The sequence below is a fragment of the Euprymna scolopes genome, chromosome 33, assembly GCF_053919585.1.
Source record: "Euprymna scolopes isolate OS-2025 chromosome 33, ASM5391958v1, whole genome shotgun sequence".
Taxonomy (NCBI): domain Eukaryota; kingdom Metazoa; phylum Mollusca; class Cephalopoda; order Sepiida; family Sepiolidae; genus Euprymna; species Euprymna scolopes.
Window position 1 is genome coordinate 73,854,057 of NC_136514.1, and position 22,938 is coordinate 73,876,994.

A 22,938-nucleotide genomic window follows, 5' to 3' on the forward strand; every position below is an offset into this window, starting at 1 on the left:
TGAGTTTATATTGTTTTCTTTAAGCTGTAAAACATGTAATTTCTTCAAACAAGGTCAAATAAATACAGCTTCATGTTGAACTAGTTCCTTTTAAAATTATGCAGAACTGGGGTGCTTAATGTACACATTGTCCAAACCCCCTTGTTTTCTTTTTTTTTCTTTTTCAAATTAGTCTACAATATTACAAGCCAAGTTAGAACAGAAAAAAATGTTACAAAATACAGGATTAAAGTTTAAAAGTTAAGCAATGATGGTGTTGATGAAGGTTTCATATATGCTTTCCAGAATTAGTGAATTAATTTCAGAACTTTTTAAGACTTGTGAGAGTGATGTTACAGAAAAAAAATAGTGAAAATATATGGTAAAACATGTCGCCAGCAGTGGCAGATGTTTACTTGGTTTGGTGTGAAATATGATTGAAAAACGTGAAAAAAAAAAAGATATTTTCAAAAATTCCTACACAAACATGTAATCAATTTATTTCATATTTTGTAGTGTGAGAAATATATTATTTCTGCTGCTGGTATCATGTGACTAAGTACTATCTGGTTTTTATGTGTATATATATTTTTCATTCCCTCCTTTTCTTTCCCTTTTCTTATTCTTTCTTTTTCAATTATTTAAATGCCATTAATTTATTTTATTTTTGAATACCATATGACTGCCTTTTTGATCAATATCTGCTGTGAACTTTTTTCCCAAATATTCATTACATATTCTACTTTTCTATAAGCAGCATCGCCTGAAGAGATCCCTACTTACTTGTAACTGGCTGACTGAAACATGCACATGAATGTGTAGCAACATATAAATGCTAATGTAAAACAAATAACAAGTACACCTTGCCCTACTTTGGTATTGAGCATTCTTTTATGAACCTCATTAAAAATTCATTGATTGTTTTGCCTCTGGAAAATACATTCACTTAACTCTGAACAACTGGAATCATATATAAAATGATACCAAGGAAGAGGTTTTGAGCAATAATGTGCTTACATAAATTGATCTGAAAATATATTGAATGTTGACTGTTTTTTACCTATTTTTCTGGAATGCAATATCTTTTACATTATATAAGATAATATTCCAATGGATAATACCTTTTGACACGTCATAATAAATATGGAGATTCATTATTGCAAAAACATTTATACATTAATCTTTTTGTTTCATGCAGGATTCATAAACTATTAAAAAATGTTGTTTTTTTTTGTTTTTTGTTTTTTCAAATTAATAATATTCAATGCTTAATAATTTATTGATGTTTTCTTTTGTATCAGAGGAATTATTTCTTTCAAAAGCAGTCCTATTTAAAGACATTTTTTTTATAATCATACTGTTTGATTTTATTATACTTGTAACTTTAAGTAACTTTATTTGTTTAATAATTTTTCTTCTAGATTAATGTGTTATTATTTTATTGCATTAGGAATTATTTTAGAGTACTTGAATATATATATTAAATGAAATTTTGAAGTACTTTTGGATTACAGATTGTTTTATCCTTTTATTATTTATATATATATATATATATATATATATACACTGCTTTTTCTAGAAATGTAGTTGAAAACTTTGTAAGTAAAGATTTTTAGTCAGTTTCCTTCATTTGTTGTTACAAGCATCATCAAGTGCAAATTACAAGCAACAGTGCCAAATCACGCAGCGGTCATGCACCCAAAACCACCAACCTCCATTTTTTTTTTAATTTTATTTTCACCCAATCCCTCTGCATGCAAGTAAATGTTCGTTACTTAAATAAACATTTCAGCTTCTCAACGGTGAAATCAACAAAAGAAAACCCAACACCAAATGAAAGTGACGTCATGGAAGAAGAAAATGTTCCGATGAAAATATTATCCAGTTCTGCAATCAGAATCCGATTAAGACATAACGACACGTTTAGATGAACCAAATTAAATCATAAACAAGCTCAAGTACACATGTAAACATATGCTGAGCTGCATGTTTTAGTCCGCATGTTTTAGTGGTGCATACTGTGGCACAATGATAAAAGCTCTTTTGCAGAGAGCTTGAGCTCCCCACATTTAAATACCTTATGCCTACCTTTTTGTAGGCATAATTTAAATTGTGTTATTATAAACATGGCGAATTCAGGGTGTCGTTTTTATCCAAACTGAAATTGATAGTAGTTTATAAAATCGAGATTGACAAATGCTGTCAAAAGGTTAAATCAACTTTCTTTTTTTTTATGGAAATCACTCGAGACAAGGCAACAAGCCACTTGATGTAAGGAGCTAACACATATGAAAGATGATTATTGCAAAGACAGGAGATGCTGTTATTGACCTTCGTGTTGAGAAGACCAAGGTTGTAGGTAGGACATGCAGACTCTGTAAATGTAACAAATATTTCCTTGATTTTCTCTTCTCTCTCTCTCCTCTTTCTATATCTTATTTTTTGCAACAAGGGAAAATTTATAATTTAGTTGGAACTGAAACTCCATACCCATCAGTTGGAATTTGGATGCCATTAGCAGGGATTGCAGAAAGTTGGGATCTGATCTTCATCGGTGACAGACAGAAGGTGCCAACTCAATGTTTCAAGTTTTTTTAAATGTTCCTCTAATATCAAAATAAATTTCTATATTTGTAAAAAAAAAAAAAAAAAAATGTGTTGTTTGCTAATTTCATACAAATTACAATTCCAATACCAAAGACCCCAGCCAAAATAATTCTCTCCTAAGAATTAATGACAATGAAAACACTAGCACTAATGATGCCAAGAACTCAAAGACCTGTCAAACAGGCATAATGAATGTCATATCACCCACTTTGATTTAAAGAGGACGTGCCTGTAATTTTATTGAGTTTAACACCTGGGGTTGCAAAACGAGACCCAGTGTTTTCCTTGGAAGGACAAATAAAAAGATTTCAGACCTTCTCAACATCACGTTAGAAAGGATCAGAATTGAAAGATTCAGGATTCGACTAAAGGTCGGCATGATAGAGGAAAAATCCATGATCAACACAATCAGAATGTTGGAGTTCATTACTGAAGTTCAGAAGGTTGACAACAAACCAAGGAAGTAACTCAGGTTGAACATCAATGGCTATTTTTGTGTTCTAAGCAAAGAAATGAAACCCTGCCTCAACTGAGTAGCTGCAGGAAGATTGTATGTGTTGTAAAGTTTTGAAGTATTACTGAGTTCCACTCAAAAAGCAAATGGCTGCTTCCATCTGTTTTTATATAGTCCTAAATAGCAGATAACTCACTGGTACTTCCTGTGCCAGAGGTAGATAACTCACAAGTACTTCCTATATCAAGGGCAGATAACTTCTGGATACTATTTCAATGCAGGAGTAGATAACTCTTATCTATATGCGTGAGAGAGCAAGACACAGATGTCAGAGAACGTTATTGGCCACACTTCACCTAATATCTGGCTTGACTGCAACCTTTTTGATTTGTTTGTGTGGGATGCAGTGAAATGAGACATAAAGAGATCTAGCATCAAATTGAAGGACAAACTAAGGATCTGGACCATTAGTGCCTTTAAAGCCAAAAGTCAGGAGAAAGTGATGAAGGCCTGTGGCTGGTTCTAAGGCTGTCACCAAAGCTAAAAGAGTAGGTCAATGGAGTGAAATTGACAGTACAAGTCATCAAGACAAACTGATCCAATGTTTCTAAATTTTGGAGATAAGGATTGATAATTTGAATTGTTTTGATTATTCGAACTACTGCAGTGCATATGCTGGGTGAAGATCATCTACTAAGCAGACCTAGTATAGAATTTAACACAATATGCAAACCATTAATTATAAATAATATGTATATAAAAGAAATTTAGGTTTATAGGAGGCAGAACAATGCAGAGATGTAATGGATAGACTCAAACTGAAGCAACTTGATATTGAGATATATATATATAATATATATATTGCAAAGAATTTAATGCAATATGCAAACCATTAATTACAAAAATAATAAACTATAGTAATAAATATTGATTTATAGTGATCACATATTAAGTCTGTATATCTAAAAACAAAAATAGGTTTTAGAATTCATACTAGAATTATCCACATGGATGAATTACATTGTAAATTACACTCTTCTAGAGTTCAATCCTCAGTTCAATCGCAAATTACTTAAGACTTCTATGAGCCATGGATGATGGAGTGAGAACATGCTACTCCCATAGTAAGTAAAAGATTCTATTCAAAATTCTGTGTAGATTCTCTGAGTTCGACAAAGATTTTCAACAAGATACACTTTAAAAAGATCAGAGGTTACATTGGCTAAAATGTGTGAATAACAATCAAGTTTGAAGAATCCAAATAATACAAAACTGACCCAAGTTTGATAGATAAATCTCAGAAAATAAAACTAATGTTTTATTTTTTTCTGAGGCATTAACCTTGGAAACAAATATTGTCTGCAGATATATATATATATATATATATATATATATATATATATATATATATATATATTAATGAAAACAAACGGGTGTAGTGTTTACCTGATATACGCAATGGTAAACTAATATAAATAACAGTATTTATATATAGAAAATTTAATCCTAAACTGAATTAAAAAAGCTCAATATGCAATAGAGAGTAGAGCTTATTATAAGAGAAAGTTTTAATTTTCTTTCTCTTTATATATATATATATATATATATATATATATTGTATAGAATTTAATACAATATGAAAACCATTAATTACAAAAAAAATAATTAGTTCATAATAACAGTCTTCTGGAGATTAAAGGTTCAATTCTAAAAGCAGACAAAACTAAAAATAGAATTACGGCTGACAGAACAAGAGCACAAGTTATCTGAAATTATGTACAAATTTCTGGGTTTGATAGAAAGATTCCACAAGTCTGACAAGATGTAGCTGAAGAAAGTCAGAAGTTACATCAGACAAAACATTGTGAGAAAAGCATCCATGGTAGGAATAGTAATTCAAATAACACAAATCATCAATCCTTGTCTCAGAATTTCACAAATAGAACAAAATATGACTAATACATCAATAGAAGAGAAATGTATTTTAGGCTATTAGACCTAGGAATGTGAAAGTTAGTCGGCACGATCACTTACCTATGCAGAGTGAAGTTTATACTTATCATATCTCTCATAGGGGGATATCCACTGAAATTTGTAGTTTTATTTTTAACATTTTGCATGTTAAAAAAAAAAAAAAAAAAAAAAGTGTGTCTCATATTTTAAACCCATCCTATGATGGGTATGGCAACTCGTTTATATTAAAGTTTCTTTTTTTTTTATTTATTAAATCTCGATTTAGAAACAAGTTGACATTTCGGAACAATTTGGAGCTTTTTCCACAACTTGTTTGATGATTGTTTCCTGTGGTTAAATAGGAATGATGAAATTATTGGCAAACATAGATAACCTTCCCACCTTATAAAAGTAATTAGATACTGATCCAGAACCTGGCCCAAGGTCACATCAGCATCATCTGACAATCAGAAAGATTGCTGAAAAAAGTCGACGTGAACACTGCCAGACAATACATTCAAATGTTAACAGAAAGAAGATAAGACTTACTGTAAATTTATTATGAAAGAAATATTTTAATTTTTTTAAGAAAAGTATATTAAAAATTATTTTTTCTACATGTTCCAAATAAATATTTTTGTTTTTTTAAGAGGAAAACATGGAAACAACTATGAACAAAAATCAAATTGTTTTTATTTTTTCATGGAAAGTATCTAAGAAATTTTTTTTTTTTTTCAAGAAAAATTTCAATAAAATTTATTTTCTTTCTGTAACAACAAAATTGTTTTTTAAACAAAAGTATCAGAAAAGTGATGTTTTTTTTTTTTCCTTTTAACAAAAAACATTGGCTCCTGTCAACTGATTGCTGATTACATCATCCTTTTCTGACTACTTTCCCTTGAGTTAGATTCTGGATTAGTAACAAAATTTCTGACAAGGAATTGATTGGTTAATCTTGGCAGCATACCGTAAACTTCCTGAAGATGCCGACATGACTGAGTCAAGGTTCTGGATCAAATAATAATTACAGATTTTTTTTTTTTTTTTTTTTTTTAATTCTTCAGAATATTGAAATTTGAAAATAAATTTTAAGATTATAAAATGAAGAAATGTTGAAAAGATTACTTGTTCAATTTTTAGAAAAGAAGAGAGGGGATCAGTCTATGTAAGTTTAACATAAAATACCAGGAATTTCAAAAGGGAATTTGTAAATTGGATTTTTTTTTCAATAATGTGCACATTAGAGTAATATAAAATGTTACTGCTTGCCTTACTGAATCGAAAATTTTACATCCAGGTATATTTATATTTTCAAAGGTAAAACAGCATAAATACAGATACCAGTTGAAAAATTGAGAAGGAAGGGTACCCTCTTACTGAAAATTTGTATAAAGAAAAAATAGTTGAAAAACTTGGACAAAATTATCTTACAAGGCCAATAAGTCTACCATCATGAAGGTATTTATCGCTATAGGCAAAGACATTGTTATTTAGTTTGAAAAGTTGAAAATTTCAGCTTTCTTAATGGATTCAATTTTATTTATTTTGTTTAATTTTTTGATAAAGAGCAGAGAACTGCTCGAAATATCAAAATAAAACATAATTACGAAAACATTGTTTTTATGCTTCATGCATCGACTTAAAATAATCAAAAAATGATTGAAGTTAAAAGGTGCTTCACGTGCAACACACCTTTTTACTTGGTCAAGCGAACTAAAGTGGTTGTGGCAGAATAAGATGTATCAGTAAAAAAATAAAGGATCGCTCGAAAATAATGTCAAATTCTAAGATTTATGTTGCAATGCTTACAAATTCTCATTAATCACTTAAAAGTGATTTTCTTTATAAAAAAACTACTTGATCAATTTACAAGAGTTTTGGAATATGATTTTTTTTATTTTTTTTATTACATTTTCACCCCAAACAAGGCACATTGCCACTTTGGTGTCGGGGGCTACTATCAGGGGCAGCAACTACTGGGGCACTATGAAAAAAAAAAAAAAATGTAGGGATTTGGGCAGCAAGATGTCGATTCACGTTGCACTTGAACGTCTGCATGTCAGTACAGTTAGGGAAGCAGGAACCTGGAATGGAATTCCAGAGTCTAGCGGTTCTGGGGAGTAGAAAGATCTTTTACATCTAGGGATCTCTACTGTGTGGGGGTGGGATTTAGCTGCCTGTCGGGTTTGTCGAGGGTATCTACGTCGTGGGGGCACAAGTGATTGCAGTTCGTCAGAGCATTCACCATTAAAATACTTGTAGAACAAGCAGAGGGATGCAACGTTTCGTCGATGTGACAGAGGCTGAGGCTTAGATGCCAGTTCAGGGCCTATCAGATTTGCGACTCTCTTTTGAACCTTGTCTAGGAGCGAGAGACTAGTAGCAGATACACCAGCCCAAATGTGACAACAATACTCCATACATGGGCGAATGGTGGCCTTATAGAGGTACAGGATACTTTCAGGTGTCAGTAGTTTTCTAGCACAGTAGAGAGAGCCTACCTTTTTCGCAGCGGCCCTGGCAATGTTTTCAATATAATTGTTCCAGCTCATGTTTCCTGTGAACGTTAGGCCAAGCAGTTTGAAAGATGTACTCTCAGACAGGGAGTCACTGGCCATTGCTATTGGTGGCAGAGAAGGTTTCTTGTAATTATTGAAGGAAACCAGTTTAGTCTTGGCAGCATTGAATGTGACCATCCATTTATGTCCCCATTCCACCACAGATTGGAGGTCATCCTCTAGTGTTTTTTGCCATTTCTTTCATCACAAGTTCACATTATACAGATTTGATTTTATTTTTCTAATTAGGGAGAATTCCGGACAAGAACCGATATTTTAATAAAGTGTGTGAGAAGAGAGTTGGTTACATAATATATATTATCTCTTGTAACCTACTCCTAAAAAGTTCAGTAAAAATAAGTCATTTAGGAATAATGCTTGTAAAGTTAAAGTGGTTCTTTGAGCATTACTCAGACCCCAAATTGCTACAGTGCCACCAGATCTCAAACTAAAATTAGAAGAAACTTGCAAAAACAGTGCCCGTTTTTTTGTTTTTTTTCCTTGTAAGAATACAACCTAATTAAAAAAATAAAAATACAGAAAAATCTGATGAAAATCACATGAATTTATCAAGTATTCTTTTTTTTACTTAAAAAATAAAATTTTATGAGGAAGTGAAAATGGTGTGTTATGCTCAGCCATCTTTAATAAATAAAGGGAGACAACTGAAATCTAATTACTGAGATCAAAATAACAAATGATTTTCTAAAAAAAAAAAAAAAAAAAAAAAATACTTGATTAATTTTTTAAATATGGCATTTTCGTTCTGTGGCAGGAACATACACCATAAAGATTTTTCTGTGTTTTTTTGTTTTTTTTAAATTTGGTTGAATTCGGGACAACAGCAGTTTTTTTTTTTATATAAAGGATGTATGTGGAATACAAATTGGTTATATATTATGATTGTATCTCCCTTATTACTATCTTATTTTTTTAATTGTATTACTATCTTACTATCTTATTACTATATGATTTTATCTCCCTTATAACTATCTTATTTTTTTTAATTGTCTTACTATCTTACTATCTTATTACTATATGATTTTATCTCCCTTATAACTATCTTATTTTTTTTAATTATCTTACTATCTTATTACTATATGATTTTATCTCCCTTATAACTATCTTATTTTTTTTAATTGTCTTACTATCTTATTACTATATGATTTTATCTCCCTTATAACTATCTTATTTTTTTTAATTATCTTACTATCTTATTACTATATGATTTTATCTCCCTTATAACTATCTTATTTTTTTTAATTGTCTTACTATCTTACTATCTTATTACTATATGATTTTATCTCCCTTATAACTATCTTATTTTTTTTAATTATCTTACTATCTTACTATCTTATTACTATATGATTTTATCTCCCTTATTACTATCTTATTTTTTTAATTGTATTACTATCTTACTATCTTATTACTATATGATTTTATCTCCCTTATAACTATCTTATTTTTTTTAATTGTCTTACTATCTTACTATCTTATTACTATATGATTTTATCTCCCTTATAACTATCTTATTTTTTTTAATTGTCTTACTATCTTATTACTATATGATTTTATCTCCCTTATAACTATCTTATTTTTTTTAATTGTCTTACTATCTTATTACTATATGATTTTATCTCCCTTATCTTATTTTTTTTAATTATCTTACTATCTTATTACTATATGATTTTATCTCCCTTATAACTATCTTATTTTTTTTAATTGTCTTACTATCTTATTACTATATGATTTTATCTCCCTTATAACTATCTTATTTTTTTTAATTATCTTACTATCTTATTACTATATGATTTTATCTCCCTTATAACTATCTTATTTTTTTTAATTGTCTTACTATCTTATTACTATATGATTTTATCTCCCTTATAACTATCTTATTTTTTTTAATTATCTTACTATCTTATTACTATATGATTTTATCTCCCTTATAACTATCTTATTTTTTTTTAATTATCTTACTATCTTATTACTATATGATTTTATCTCCCTTATAACTATCTTATTTTTTTTAATTGTCTTACTATCTTACTATCTTATTACTATATGATTTTATCTCCCTTATAACTATCTTATTTTTTTTAATTGTATTACTATCTTATTACTATATGATTTTATCTCCCTTATAACTATCTTATTTTTTTTAATTGTCTTACTATCTTACTATCTTATTACTATATGATTTTATCTCCCTTATAACTATCTTATTTTTTTTAATTATCTTACTATCTTACTATCTTATTACTATATGATTTTATCTCCCTTATAACTATCTTATTTTTTTTAATTGTCTTACTATCTTACTATCTTATTACTATATGATTTTATCTCCCTTATAACTATCTTATTTTTTTTAATTATCTTACTATCTTACTATCTTATTACTATATGATTTTATCTCCCTTATAACTATCTTATTTTTTTTAATTGTCTTACTATCTTACTATCTTATTACTATATGATTTTATCTCCCTTATAATTATCTTATTTTTTTTAATTGTCTTACTATCTTACTATCTTATTACTATATGATTTTATCTCCCTTATAACTATCTTATTTTTTTTAATTGTCTTACTATCTTACTATCTTATTACTATATGATTTTATCTCCCTTATTACTATCTGGAAAAAAAAAAATCAGGAATCCTTTCCAGATTTATTGATTAAGGGCAGTTTTTAATCACCGTTTCACATGCACTAGTTAATATGCTATGACTAACTTATTTCATTTAATTAAAGCAAAGTAAAAATAAATTGTTTCAGAATAATGTTTACATTTTAAAATGGCTTGTTGATATACAGCATTGATAGGACTCCAGCATTACTGAACCATGGCTTGGAAGTGAGGTTGTGAAACTAGACACTGTTTTCAGAAACTCCCAATCCTATGGAAGCAAGTCCTGTTAGTCCAATATTTCGTTCAGCCAGAGAGCTATATTTCAGATATTTATTAATAATATTCCGAAGAATTAAAAAAAAAAAAAAAAAAAAAAAATTTAACAAAAAGCAGTAAAAAACTTTAATTTAAAAAAAAAAATTTTATTTAAAAAGCAGTTAAATTTTTTTAATTAAATTTTTTTAAAAGTTTTTTAAAAATTTTAATTTAAAAACGTTTTGAAAATGTTTTAATTAAAAAAAATTAAAAACAAATTAATTAAAAGGAAAAATTTTTAATTTAAAAAAAGTTAAAAAAAAATTTTTTTTAATTAAAACAGGAAAAATACTTTTTAATTTAAAAAAAGAAAAAAAATTAATTAAAAAAATCAGTCAACTTTTTTTTTTATTATGTTATAGAACATATTTTAAACAATATGTGAAAAACAAAAAACGAAAAACATTACAAAAAATAATGCTGTTAAAAAAAGAAATTGTTACATGGACATATGCACTTTTCACAAATTCTATGAATCTGCACAAATTGAATAATAGCAATTATTAATTTTGTCGAATTTCAATTTCACAAACATGCAGCAAATATAAAGAACCAATTGTACCAATCCAGTGTTGTCTGGGATGCAATGGAGTTATTTTACTTTTTAAGTTTTAGTCGTTTGTACATTACTTAACCTTAAAGTGGACGACTAGTTATCTCCCCTTACTGATTTCTATTTTTAGATGATTATTTAAAAATATTTCAGAGTAACAGTTGTCTTATATATTTACACACACACACAGTCGATTTTGTTTTTTGTTTTTTTAGAAAATAAAATCTCTTAAAAAGGCTCATTCCGTTTGGCATTCTTCAGAATAAAAATGTCCAAAATGACACCAATAAAAATCAAGAACATTGAATGAGTGGAAATTTACAAAACGGAATCGGATGAAAAGTGATTTAAGTGATTTTATAATGTTTATCTAAAATAAAATTGTATATCCCCCTTCTCTTTTCATTGATAAAGTTTCCTTTTAAGCTCATTCTATATTTCTGTTACGCCAAGAATCTGTTATACATACATACACCCACAGAGTCGGTCTTCGCCAATGCTTGCATGATCTGTAGTGTTAGTGAATGGACTTTCTTGTCATGACATGATGACTCGGGTGACACAGTACTCATTTCACATGCAAGTCACTCGGGTTTTGAATCCTGTTTAGATGTGTCCTACTGATGAGCTGAAAAGAAGGTGAAGCTTGAGTCTAGAGCTTCCGGTCTATGATTTTCGTGGTTTGTGTGGTTTGCTGTATTTTCTGATTGCAAGAATAAATATCTCACATTAAAAATCAGGTACATGTATATCCCTTCTTTTTTTCTTTTTTTTTTTTTTAATCTTCTTATCATTTCGTTTTTTTGCTGGAGATGGAGCATTCTGCAGGCTACCAGAGAGTCACCTGTTATCTCATTTTAAGATTTTAACTCTCCCTTAAAGTGCAATTGTCTGTATCTCTCTTGCACTTAATTCACTGGGTGTGTTTGACAAGTGATTTGTGAAATTCTTTTTCATGAGTCTAGTTGTTCTTATAATTACTGGAATGATGAAAATCTTCCTAAGATTCCAGTTTCTTTTCCTAGCATAGATAAGACCTTGGTATTTCATTATCTTTTTCCTCTCAGCTCTGTTTAAGCCAGCACCATTGGGGATAGTGACTTCTTCTAAGGTTGCTTCTTTCTTCTTGTCCCATACCATTATGTTAGACTTAATCACTGTTTTCTAGGTGCATAACTGTAGGAATTGCATAGTCATAGTGGATGGTGTATAACTTATTTCCAACTGTTCTTTCTGGTAAACATGTTCCCAGGACTTCCTGCTACATTCCATAAATATATATGTGCGTGTGCACACATACAGTATTAATAATACTCATATCATTACATTGAAATCTAACATAAAGTAATTATAATATTCATAATATTACAATGACATTAATTTTCACCTTATGGTCTTTTTAGAACTTAATAAGCATAGTATTTGCGATCATGAAAACTAAATTGTTAAAAATAGGTTTTTCATTTGTGATCTTTTGACAATAAGCAAGTTTTAATTTAATTAATATATACATACTTATACATTGGGCCCTACCTTAAAAATTAAAACCAAAAAAGATATTGTTGGTTGGGTGCAAAAGGACAATCCTGGGCATTGCAAGGTTTTCCTTAGTAATTTAGGTCAGCTCTGTCATTGACATTTTTTCATTGCATCCATTAAAACTCTTGTACATCTCAAAACTACACCTGACGTGTCACCTCCCCCATATACATGCACCCTTGCCGAATGGTAGTGCACCTGAGCACACAATGATTTCGATATCATGAGATCCAATTTCCATCACTGTTACCAATCGTCGTTGTATTGTCTCACCATCCAACTGGCATTCATTAACTCTTGTCTTCAAGTGGCCTTTTGGCCTTGATAAGTAGTGATTTGATTTATTAATTAATATTCCCATATTTTCAGGGGTTTTTTTTGAAGGGTTAGGTGTGGAATATAATATGATCACAGCCTCCCATTTAAACATTCAAATATTTCAGATTTGCATTATATCTGATGGCAACCTTCTGTCTCAAGGGACAATAGAGTTTTACACCTAGTCTAGTGCACTACAGTGTTTGCTTTGGCTGTATAGTTCAATTTTACATCTGCAGCTTCGTTGGCAGTTGGTACAGGTGTACACAGATGGAGGCGGCAGGGGTGAACTGTATCTTCTTTCGCCTGTGGATTCTCTTTTCTTCCCATTGTCTTTCTCTTTTCTTTTCTACTAATTTGATGTCGTCCTTGACCTTTGCTCTCCAGGCTGTGATGCATAATTATTAGACATCAATTAAGCAAGATTTCTTGAATTACAATTCATTCTAAAATCCCTTAAGCTGTAAATTTTCAATATTTTTGTAGAATCAAACTCATTTAATGGTTGTTGATAAAAATTGGAATAAGGATTCTAAGCATAAGGTTTACTAACATGTACCTTAAGGGAAATGAAATATTAATTTTTATTAGAAACATCAACTAGCAGATTACCAATTCTTATTGTAAAAACTCGTCTAGCTACAACCACTTTCAATAGTTGCCCAACTCCCAACAGTCCCCTGTTAGAAACGATCCCATATAGTAGCCCCTAACCTTCCAAACGGCAATACACCTTGTTTGGAGTGAAAAAGAGTAAAAGAAAGAAATATTTGCAAAATCCATCAATAAAATGGAAAACTTACTTTGTGGGTAGTTTAAAGAGATAACCTTTCCCTTCATTACTCCAGACGACAACTTTGTCCACAGAAATGAAGTCACCACCCATCCATCTTGTACCACAGCGATTTGACTCCGAGCATAATAGCGTAAAGTCTCCTGCATCATAAATCTGTAAAAATAAATGAGAATTTTAACAAGATACAAAGACTAATGTCATACGGCGAGTGTGATAGTGATACCACGTGGCACCCTGCCCAACAATCACAGATCCCAAAACTCTCTCTCTGTGGTTTTCTTCTCTTTCATCTTCTCTTTTAGCCGTGTCGTCACTTTTCACATTGGCGGATATCAAATGGGTATGCACGTGTTCACAAGTATAAAAATAAAGCAAAACAAATTTCCACATTTTATGTAAATATTAGTTGCACTCTTAGTTTTCTGTCGAGGCTGTGTTCATCAGTTGGTTGATCAATTAATTTCCCCAGAGTCATGGTCTGCCTTTAACCATCTAACTCGCAACTGTCCTTAACTGACCTGACGTCAATTGTAGCCAACTTAAAACCGTCCTTCACTGTTCCTAACTGTTTTGAACTGTTGCAAAACTTATAGCCACTCCCAAAGTGCCGGCAAACCAACTAACTATTCATTGTTCGGTGCTTTTGTTACCATAACTGACACACCTTGACCAACAATCCCATGCCAGTTTCCTTTTGTGTGCCTTTATGAATAACTTCCTATCCATTGTTCTGCCAATAAACCCATTTCCCATTTTTTTTGTCTTTTTTTCTCTTTCTAGACCACTTCCCAACCATTAAGGCTGGGGCTGGGGGAAGGGGGTGGTAACATGGTCATGATCAATCAAAGATATTATATCTTCATATCTTTCAAGACTTCTTTTTTTACTTTTTCACCAGTGAATACTGAACAAAAATTATGGTTCTGAATTTTGAAGATGAGAATTGATTATCATAATTTCGATTTTTCAAACTTCTGTTCTCATATTGAATGTTATTTGCACAATATTTCCGTCAATGTAACCTTTGACCTTCTTCAGATGTATCTTGTTGAACTCAGAAATCTTTCTGTTGAACTCTGGAATCTGCACAGAATTTCGGAGTTTATAATTTAATCCATGAGGGTAGCATGCTCTTGTTCTGTCAGCCATGGGTAGAAGTCCGAAGTAATTCGTAATCGTATTTTGGGTGTTGTCTGTACTGAAGATTAAGCTTTCAACCGCCAGAAGAGTGTAACTTTTATAACTGAATTTTACCAAGTACTCTATCCAATGCACCATAGGTCGCATCATCTGAAATATCAACTAGATGAGAACAGTAGTTTGAAGAATCCAAATAATACGACTTTTTTTTATTTTTTAATTAGTACACGGCGATTTGGTTGTCAACATCACAACTTCTAATTGCAAAGGTAAGAAGGTTAAATTAAAAAACACTTATAGTACTTATGTTTCCATGCCAAGCAAAAGTATCTCCTGATTAATGTTTACGTAATGGTTGCCACTTTTTCTTGAATTGAAAATTTAACATTAATTTTTTTCTCAGACTTTTTGTTAAAATAAGATACTGACGATGTGAATTATTTTAGATCTTTATTTTATATTACAAATATTTTATTGAATTGAGATTCAGTTAAATTATTTTCTTATGTAAAATTTTAAAATATATTTTACATAGGAGTCAGCACTTATTAAGGCCCGGAGGCCACTCGAGGATAAGGGTTAATGAATGTAGTCATTGGGACAATATTGTAGTAATCGTTAGGAGTGGGAATTTGGTAAATTGGATTACTTAATATTTTTTATTATATAAAATTCTTTTGAAAAAAGAAAACAAGAAACATTTCAAAGTAAAGATTTTTTTATGTAAACTTTTAAAATTAAACTGCAATTAGATAAGCATTAATTAGCAGACTTTTCCTTGATATACACCAGCATGTGTTCCTCTAAAAAAAGTCAAAATAAGACAAGTTCTTTTTTTTTTAATTTAACCAGTAAGAACTGCTCTGCCCTCTTATGACTTATGATCAGAGAAAAATAAAAATAAACTATCGACTTAATATTGTAATTTGAAATGTCTAAGTTTGTTCTGCGACAAAATCAGAGTACAAATAATTATGCATTCAGTATGGTTTGAACTCACAATGTGTTTATGAATAATGGATGGACCCACTAGACTGTCTCTCTCCCTCTCACATCAAATGTAGATCAGACAGTTATCAATGAGGGAAAATAATAGCCAACTAAACTGTGAATATGGAAAGACTGTATCTTCTTAAATTAACTTCAACCAGTGTTCAGGAGGACATTAGGAGTAGACGGAAGTGAGAAGTTAAAAATTCTCACAACTATCTTCATTTATAATAAAAACAAAACCATCAGAATTAAATATTAAAATCTATGAAATCAATCGAACATAAAATTTTATCATTAGATAGTTGATGTGGAGTAAATTTGAAATCTTCTTTCCAGTGCAAATTTCAAGGATAATTGTGTCTTTTCCACAAATATGTTATATATTAGGGACCATACATCAATGGCGATTAAATTAGCTGGTGTGAATTTTGACAAGGGTCGCACTGAGTGCATGATAACCCAAATCTGTAAAACAGAATCATTCGTAGAGATGAATGACAAAGCTGAGGCTGGGCAACAGGTTAAATGGCAGACAAAACAGGAGTTGAATGATAAAAAATAAGGTAATATTTTTTGAGCTGAGAGAAAACTAATGTTTTCAAATCAATCTATCTGTGGAAGCCATGTAAATGAGACACCACCAATAATGTAGAATAATCTAAACAGAATGTTATCTCAATGTCTTTGTCCATGTGCAGCATTCATTTCTCTAAGAACTAATTTGATAAGATAATATTAGTCTTTCTCTCTCTCCCAAAAGCATTTTCTCCAAATAAAATCTTGAAACTCCTAGTGTCCTTGTGTCATCTTTCTTCATTAAAAAGACTATAACAGAAGTGGAAAAAAGAGGCCACGTATAAACATCCCGCACACAAAGACATTTATTTCATTGTTGAAAATAAAACATATGGACACTAAAAATTGTCCATAAACAATTATGTAAAAAAAAAAAAAATAGAATAAAAATACAGTCACTGTTTTCACGAAAACACTGATTAAAAAGTAAAAAATAAAATTAGAAGTTGAAAAAATTACAAGCAAATATCATCCACATCCTGTAATATTATAAACTCTCAGTATTCATCCCTCTTTGTCCTGACGATTTGAATGAATACATAAAGAAGCAGATTTCTGTATTATCGGAGGTGCCTTCAATAAGTTTCCAAATTTTTCGTACAAGAATTTAAAATTGTCGTAGACTCTTAAAAATACAGTTATCTTATTGCTATATATCTTATGAGATGCCCGACCAATTTTTATGGTTTCAGGTTCAAATGAACAGTTACAGCAGGAATTAGAATATACCCTACTAAAACAGGGCTCTACAGACAAACTTATCTTTAGTAGATCTTTGACAACTAAATATTTTTGTTTACTAGACAAATAGGAAAGTTACTAGCCAAACTCATATAAATTTTAGAATATGACATGTTCATTTAATGACGAGTATGTACATCATGAAGAAACGCCTTCATTAAAAAAAAAAAAAAAAAAGTATAATGCTCTATTAAACTTTTATTGATTAAATAATTTAACTTTGTTCATTTTATATAAAAAAAGTTGAAGAGATATTTTTCACTCAGTAGTGAGCTTTGGAAGATTGTCAGTGAAAGAAATACAATCGCCAAAAAATAAGCGTTTCATTATTTCTAGTCGCCACTTTGAAAAATCACTCACAATGTAGAGCCCTGTAAAACCAGCTAGTGAATTTCAAAAATGCAATCTGCACGTGATGACACTTTAGAAGAACGATATGCAATAAAATTCTGTTTTAAACTTGGAAAAAAATGCCATAGAAACGTATGGAATTCTTCTGACTGCTTCTGGACCATCTTGCATGAATCGAGCATCAGTTTTTGAGTGGTATAAGAGATTCAAGGAAAATAGAGAATCTGTGAGGAATGATGAAAGGTTTAGGAGGAGTAAGGAAGTTAGAACACCAGAACTGATTAGCCAAATAAAGAATTTCATGGATAAGGACCATTGTGTGTCTATAGAGACAATAAGTGCATAGTTTGATGTTAGTGCGGGAACTGTACACAATTATTTGCGAGAAACTCAAGATGCGGAAGATTTGTGCAAAGTTTGTCCCAAGTGTGCTCCATCTTTGTCACAGAATATTTGACCAAGATATGCATCAAGACAGTTCCTCAACCTTCATATAGTCCAGACCTTGCTCCCTGTGACTTTAGTTATTCCCTAAGCTCAAGGAAAATTTTAGAGACTGTTGTTATGAGATAGTTGAAGAGATGAAAGAGACTGTGATGAGGATCATCGACATGCTCACATAAGAGGACTTCCATGGGGCTTCCAGAAGTTGTTGGCATGGTACAACAAGTGCATTGCAGCCGGAGGAGATTACTTCGAAGGGGACTAGATTTTCATGTGTGCCTATAAAAAAAAAAGTCTGGAAACTTATTCAAGGCACCTCATAATCATCTGTTTTAGTTAACTGTAATTGACGATAATCCAGCCAGATATGTGACCCCCAGAAATATTTATTGGAAGGTCCATTCACAGCAGAGTTTATGAATTGTAAATTTTTTAGGGTTTTCATGTCATCATCATCACATGTGAAATGAAAGGAGTATTTTGTGATTGATAGGACACAAATATAAAGAAATAATTTGGATGAAAACGATTCTGTATAAATGAGCAATAATAATAATTATATAAATTATATAAATACAAGTGAAAAGAAATTACTTTGAAATGAGGACATACTTAATTGTCAGTCACTAGGTGAGCATCCATTGAATATTTACGATTCTTGGCTTGCCCAATCCAGGGGCACATAACTCTGCTTTATTATATGAATTCCAACTGAAACCAAATTACTCAGAAAATGAGGAGGTATTTAATTTTGTGCCACTGAGTGAATAATCATTATTGTCTGGTCCCAAATGCAGGGACAGATAACTCATGCTTACAAAATGCTTTTTGGGCAAAAAGGGAGATAACTTTAAGGTAAAAGAGTTACTTCCATTTAACCACCTCTTTCATCTAACAATATGCAATTATTCTTGTAATGCTGTCAAAACTGTTTGGGAAACTAAATTCACAATAGTTAACATCATCAAATAAATATCCTGAATAAAAAAGAATAAATATGAATTTAAAATGTAAATCATAATTGGAGAGTCTTGTGTTCTCAGCATCATTACACGTGAAATAAAGTGATATTTTGTGACTGGTAAGATATGAATATGAAGAAATAAGTTTGATGAAAACGACTGCATGTGATCAACAGCAATTATCTTTATATGAATTACAACTGAAATAAGGAGCTATTTAATTATCTATCACCGTGTCAACATCCATTATTGTTTGGTCCCAAATGCAGGAAAAGATAACTCATATTTTTTTTTGGAGAAGAAGCAGGGCTTATCTTTAGTTGACCTTTGACAACTAAATATTTTCGTTTACTAGCCAAATAGAAAAGTTACTAGCCAAACTCACATGATTTTTAGAATATGACATCTTCATTTTGTGACGAGTATGTACATCTTGAAGATTTTTCTGTATTTTTTTTTAATAAGTGTAATTCTAAATATACAACAAATTTTATGATGATACTTGGAGGTATAAACATTCTAATTTCTTCAGATATTTTTTTTAACAGCCTTCGTTAAAAAAAAAGTATATTGTTCTATTAAACATTTATTGTTTAAATAATTTAACTTTGTTAGTTTTATTAAAAAAAAAAGTTGAAAAGATATTTTTCACTTAGTAGTGAGCTTTGAAAGATTGTCAGTGAAAGAAATACAATTGCCAAAAGATAAGCGTTTTATTATTTCTAGTCGCCACTTTGAAAAATCACTCGCAAATGCGACCATTTTACTCGCAATGTAGAGCCCTGAGAAGGGAGATAACTTAAGGGTAAAAAGTTATTCTCTTTTGTTTGTAATGCTACCAAAACTGTTCCAGCAAATAAAGTCACAATATTTCACATCATCAAATAAATATCCTGAATAAAAAAATGAGAATGAAGATGAATTTAAAATGTAAATTAAATAAAATCCAATTTTAAAACCGGAAGTGATAAATAAGCATGCTCAGTGGCTAAAACTAAAGTGGTTATACCTATTGTTCCAACTACTATACTACTACTACAACAACGAAGTGATCCGTGACTGTGCATAACATGCAACATTGACTGCTTTGATCAACCATGCTAAACATTAAAGAAGGAACATATTTCATATGTAAAAAAATTTATAGATAACTAACAAAAAATAAAGGATTCAATTTATTTTGCGCATTCAACAATCTTATAAACTAAAACAAAAAATACATTACTTATGTTATAATTTAATTTTACACAAAAAGAAAATATTTATACTTTTTTTTTCTTCAGTAAAAATTGCAAAAGTGTTTAAGACACAATTTCTTAATGCTTTGTTTTCTGAAGAATAACATTTTCTTTCTTTGCAAAGATCGACTAAAACATTTCCTTATATATATATATATATATATATATATATATATATATATATATATATATATATATATATATATATATATATTACAATAGAAAAATGCGAGCATGAAAAGAGATATAATTAAGCTTAAACATGGAAAAGTAAAGGACTAATTGTTAAAATTGGAAAAGAAAAGGACAAGATATTCTAGTAAAAGATTTAATAAATTTATAACTTAAAATATTGCAGCATTAAGAATTGATATATAAATAATAATTGATATATAAATAATACTGTGTTTGAATGATAAAAAAAAACTTCTTCGTCGCATATATATATATATATATATATATATATATATATATATATACACACACACACATATATAAAAAACTTTCATCTGCTACACACACACACACATATATATATATATATATATATATAGAAAAGACTTTTTCATCAGCTATATATTCAGTGGCGCCAAAAAGAAAGTTCTTTTTTTAAAACCGCAAATTTAAGCTATATTGAATGTAACTGTTTAAACAGGTTATACTTCATTTGATTCACCTTTTATTCCTCTATAATTTTACCTGTTCATATTTGACTTTTAATTGAAGTATCCTAGTGTTCACGTCAATTTAAAAAAATAACTTCAAATCAAGAAGACAAAAAGAACCCCCACCCAACAAATCAGCATAAAACCAACTTCAAATATTCACCTTTTAAACAAAGCATTTCTACTCATAATTGTTTTTGTTCCAGGTTATACAACGTAACATTAGTCCATATGCTTCAGCTTTCTCTTAGTGATTGTCAGGAGATCATTAATCTCCACCTATCGAGAAATCGGCTCCAGATTGAAATGTGATGAGAAAATAACAAATAACTGTGAAAAACACCAAAACACTGGCAATGTTCGTGATGTCCCTAAATCTGGTCGTCCTAGACTTACTTCATACAGGGAAGACAACGCTATTAAGATCTGCAGCCTCAGAAACAGATTTGAAATGGCTCTCCAAATCCAACAATAGTATAATCTTGTTAAAGAGTGCTTTCTTTCCACAGTTAACAAATTGAAGTAATTTAATTTGCCAGGCTACGTTGCAAGAAGGAAGGACAAAGAATTTAATCCTAGGTGCACAGTTTCAACCTAGGTTGTAGTTCTGTTTTGGTGTGAGGTATTATTAGTGCTAATGATCCAGGGCCTATAGTTTACTTCCATGGTCAAATTAATTCGACCAAGTACATTAATATGTTGACTGAGTATTTTCTGCCTTACTTTCATCAGAATTGGGATGATTATCTCATCTTCATGCAAGATAATGCTCCCATTTTCACAGCTGGCAACATCAAACGTTGAACATGATATTCCGTGTTTAGATTGGCCTGCACAATCTCTAGACTTCAATCCTATCGAAATCATATGATATTACACCAAGCAACAGGTACACAATGATAAAATTTCAAATCTGGAAGAACTTTGGACAAAAAATGAAGAGAAGTTGAATGCCCTTTTACCAAAGTAAGGAATTCCCAAAAGATTGCAGGCTGTCAAATCACAGAAAAGCTATGCTACAAAATATTAACTAGTTGTGTTCCTGTTGTATTTGTGTTGCATTAATGTTCTAAGGTTACATTTAAATAATTTTTTTTTTTTTTGCCTTTTTGATTTGAAGTTATTTTTTTAAATTGACGTGAACACTAGGATACTTCAATTAAAAGTCAAATATAAACAGGTAAAATTATAGAGGAATAAAAGGTGAATCAAATGAGGTATAAGTTGTTTAAACAGTTATATTCAATTTAGCTTAAATTTGCGGTTTTCGAAAAAATGACTAGTGCAGACTTCCTTTTGGCACCACTGTCTGTATATATATATATATATATATATATATATATATATATATATATAGAGAGAGAGAGAGAGAGAGAGAGAGAGAGAGAGAGAACTTTTTAATCAGCAAGATCTATATATATATATATATATATATATATATAAATTTGTATTCTTATTTGTTTGCTTGTATGTTTGTTCACAATTTGATTAATATATACAAAAGGTTCATTACTTTACTGAAAACTTACTTGCATAAACTTTATTTAATTTATTTTTATATAGTATGATGCTTGCAAAATATACACTGAAGAAGTAACATCATTTGCATATTACAATAAGGAAAATCGATTTTACTAAATAGCTGTATGTTAGTTACAGTTTATAGCAAGAGAACTGTTTTAAGTGTTCCATTTAAGATTGTTATTTAAAGTTGATTTATATTGATAATATATTTAATTTATTTTGAATTATTATTACCGTCATCAATTTTTTTAGAAACCAGTTTGGAGTTACTTCTCCTGCGTGCCACCTGTTGGATCAAATGTAATATTTCCCTTTGAAAACTCTTTAAACTGTGGCAAATTATGTTTAATACATATTAGAAAGTCTCCTTAAGAAAAAAAAAAAAAAATCCAGTGAAAAAAGTGCCTTTACAAAAAAAAAAAAAAAAACAAGCTAGTGAAAAGAATTCTATTTTTTCTTAAACTGCTCACCAAATCATACCTCTGCTTAAAAATACATTTTCCCCAGCCTCCGAAAACTCTTAACTGTGGCAAATTATATTCTACACATATTAAAAAGTGCCTTTACAAAAAAAAAGTCAGTAAAATGTCTTTCCG

The 22,938-nt window shown here is 30.1% G+C and overlaps 1 protein-coding gene across 4 annotated transcripts in view; it reads right to left on the reverse strand.

The window, feature by feature from the left end:
• Positions 1 to 22,938, reverse strand: part of LOC145258297 (WD repeat-containing protein 7-like) — a 224,915-nt gene that overhangs the window by 97,648 nt on the left and 104,329 nt on the right. For all 4 annotated transcript variants that reach the window (XM_080116338.1, XM_080116339.1, XM_080116336.1 and 1 more), the window contains one exon: positions 13,716 to 13,861. In XM_080116338.1, the coding sequence (XP_079972464.1) occupies positions 13,716 to 13,861 (146 nt within the window). The remainder of the gene's footprint in view (positions 1 to 13,715; positions 13,862 to 22,938) is intronic.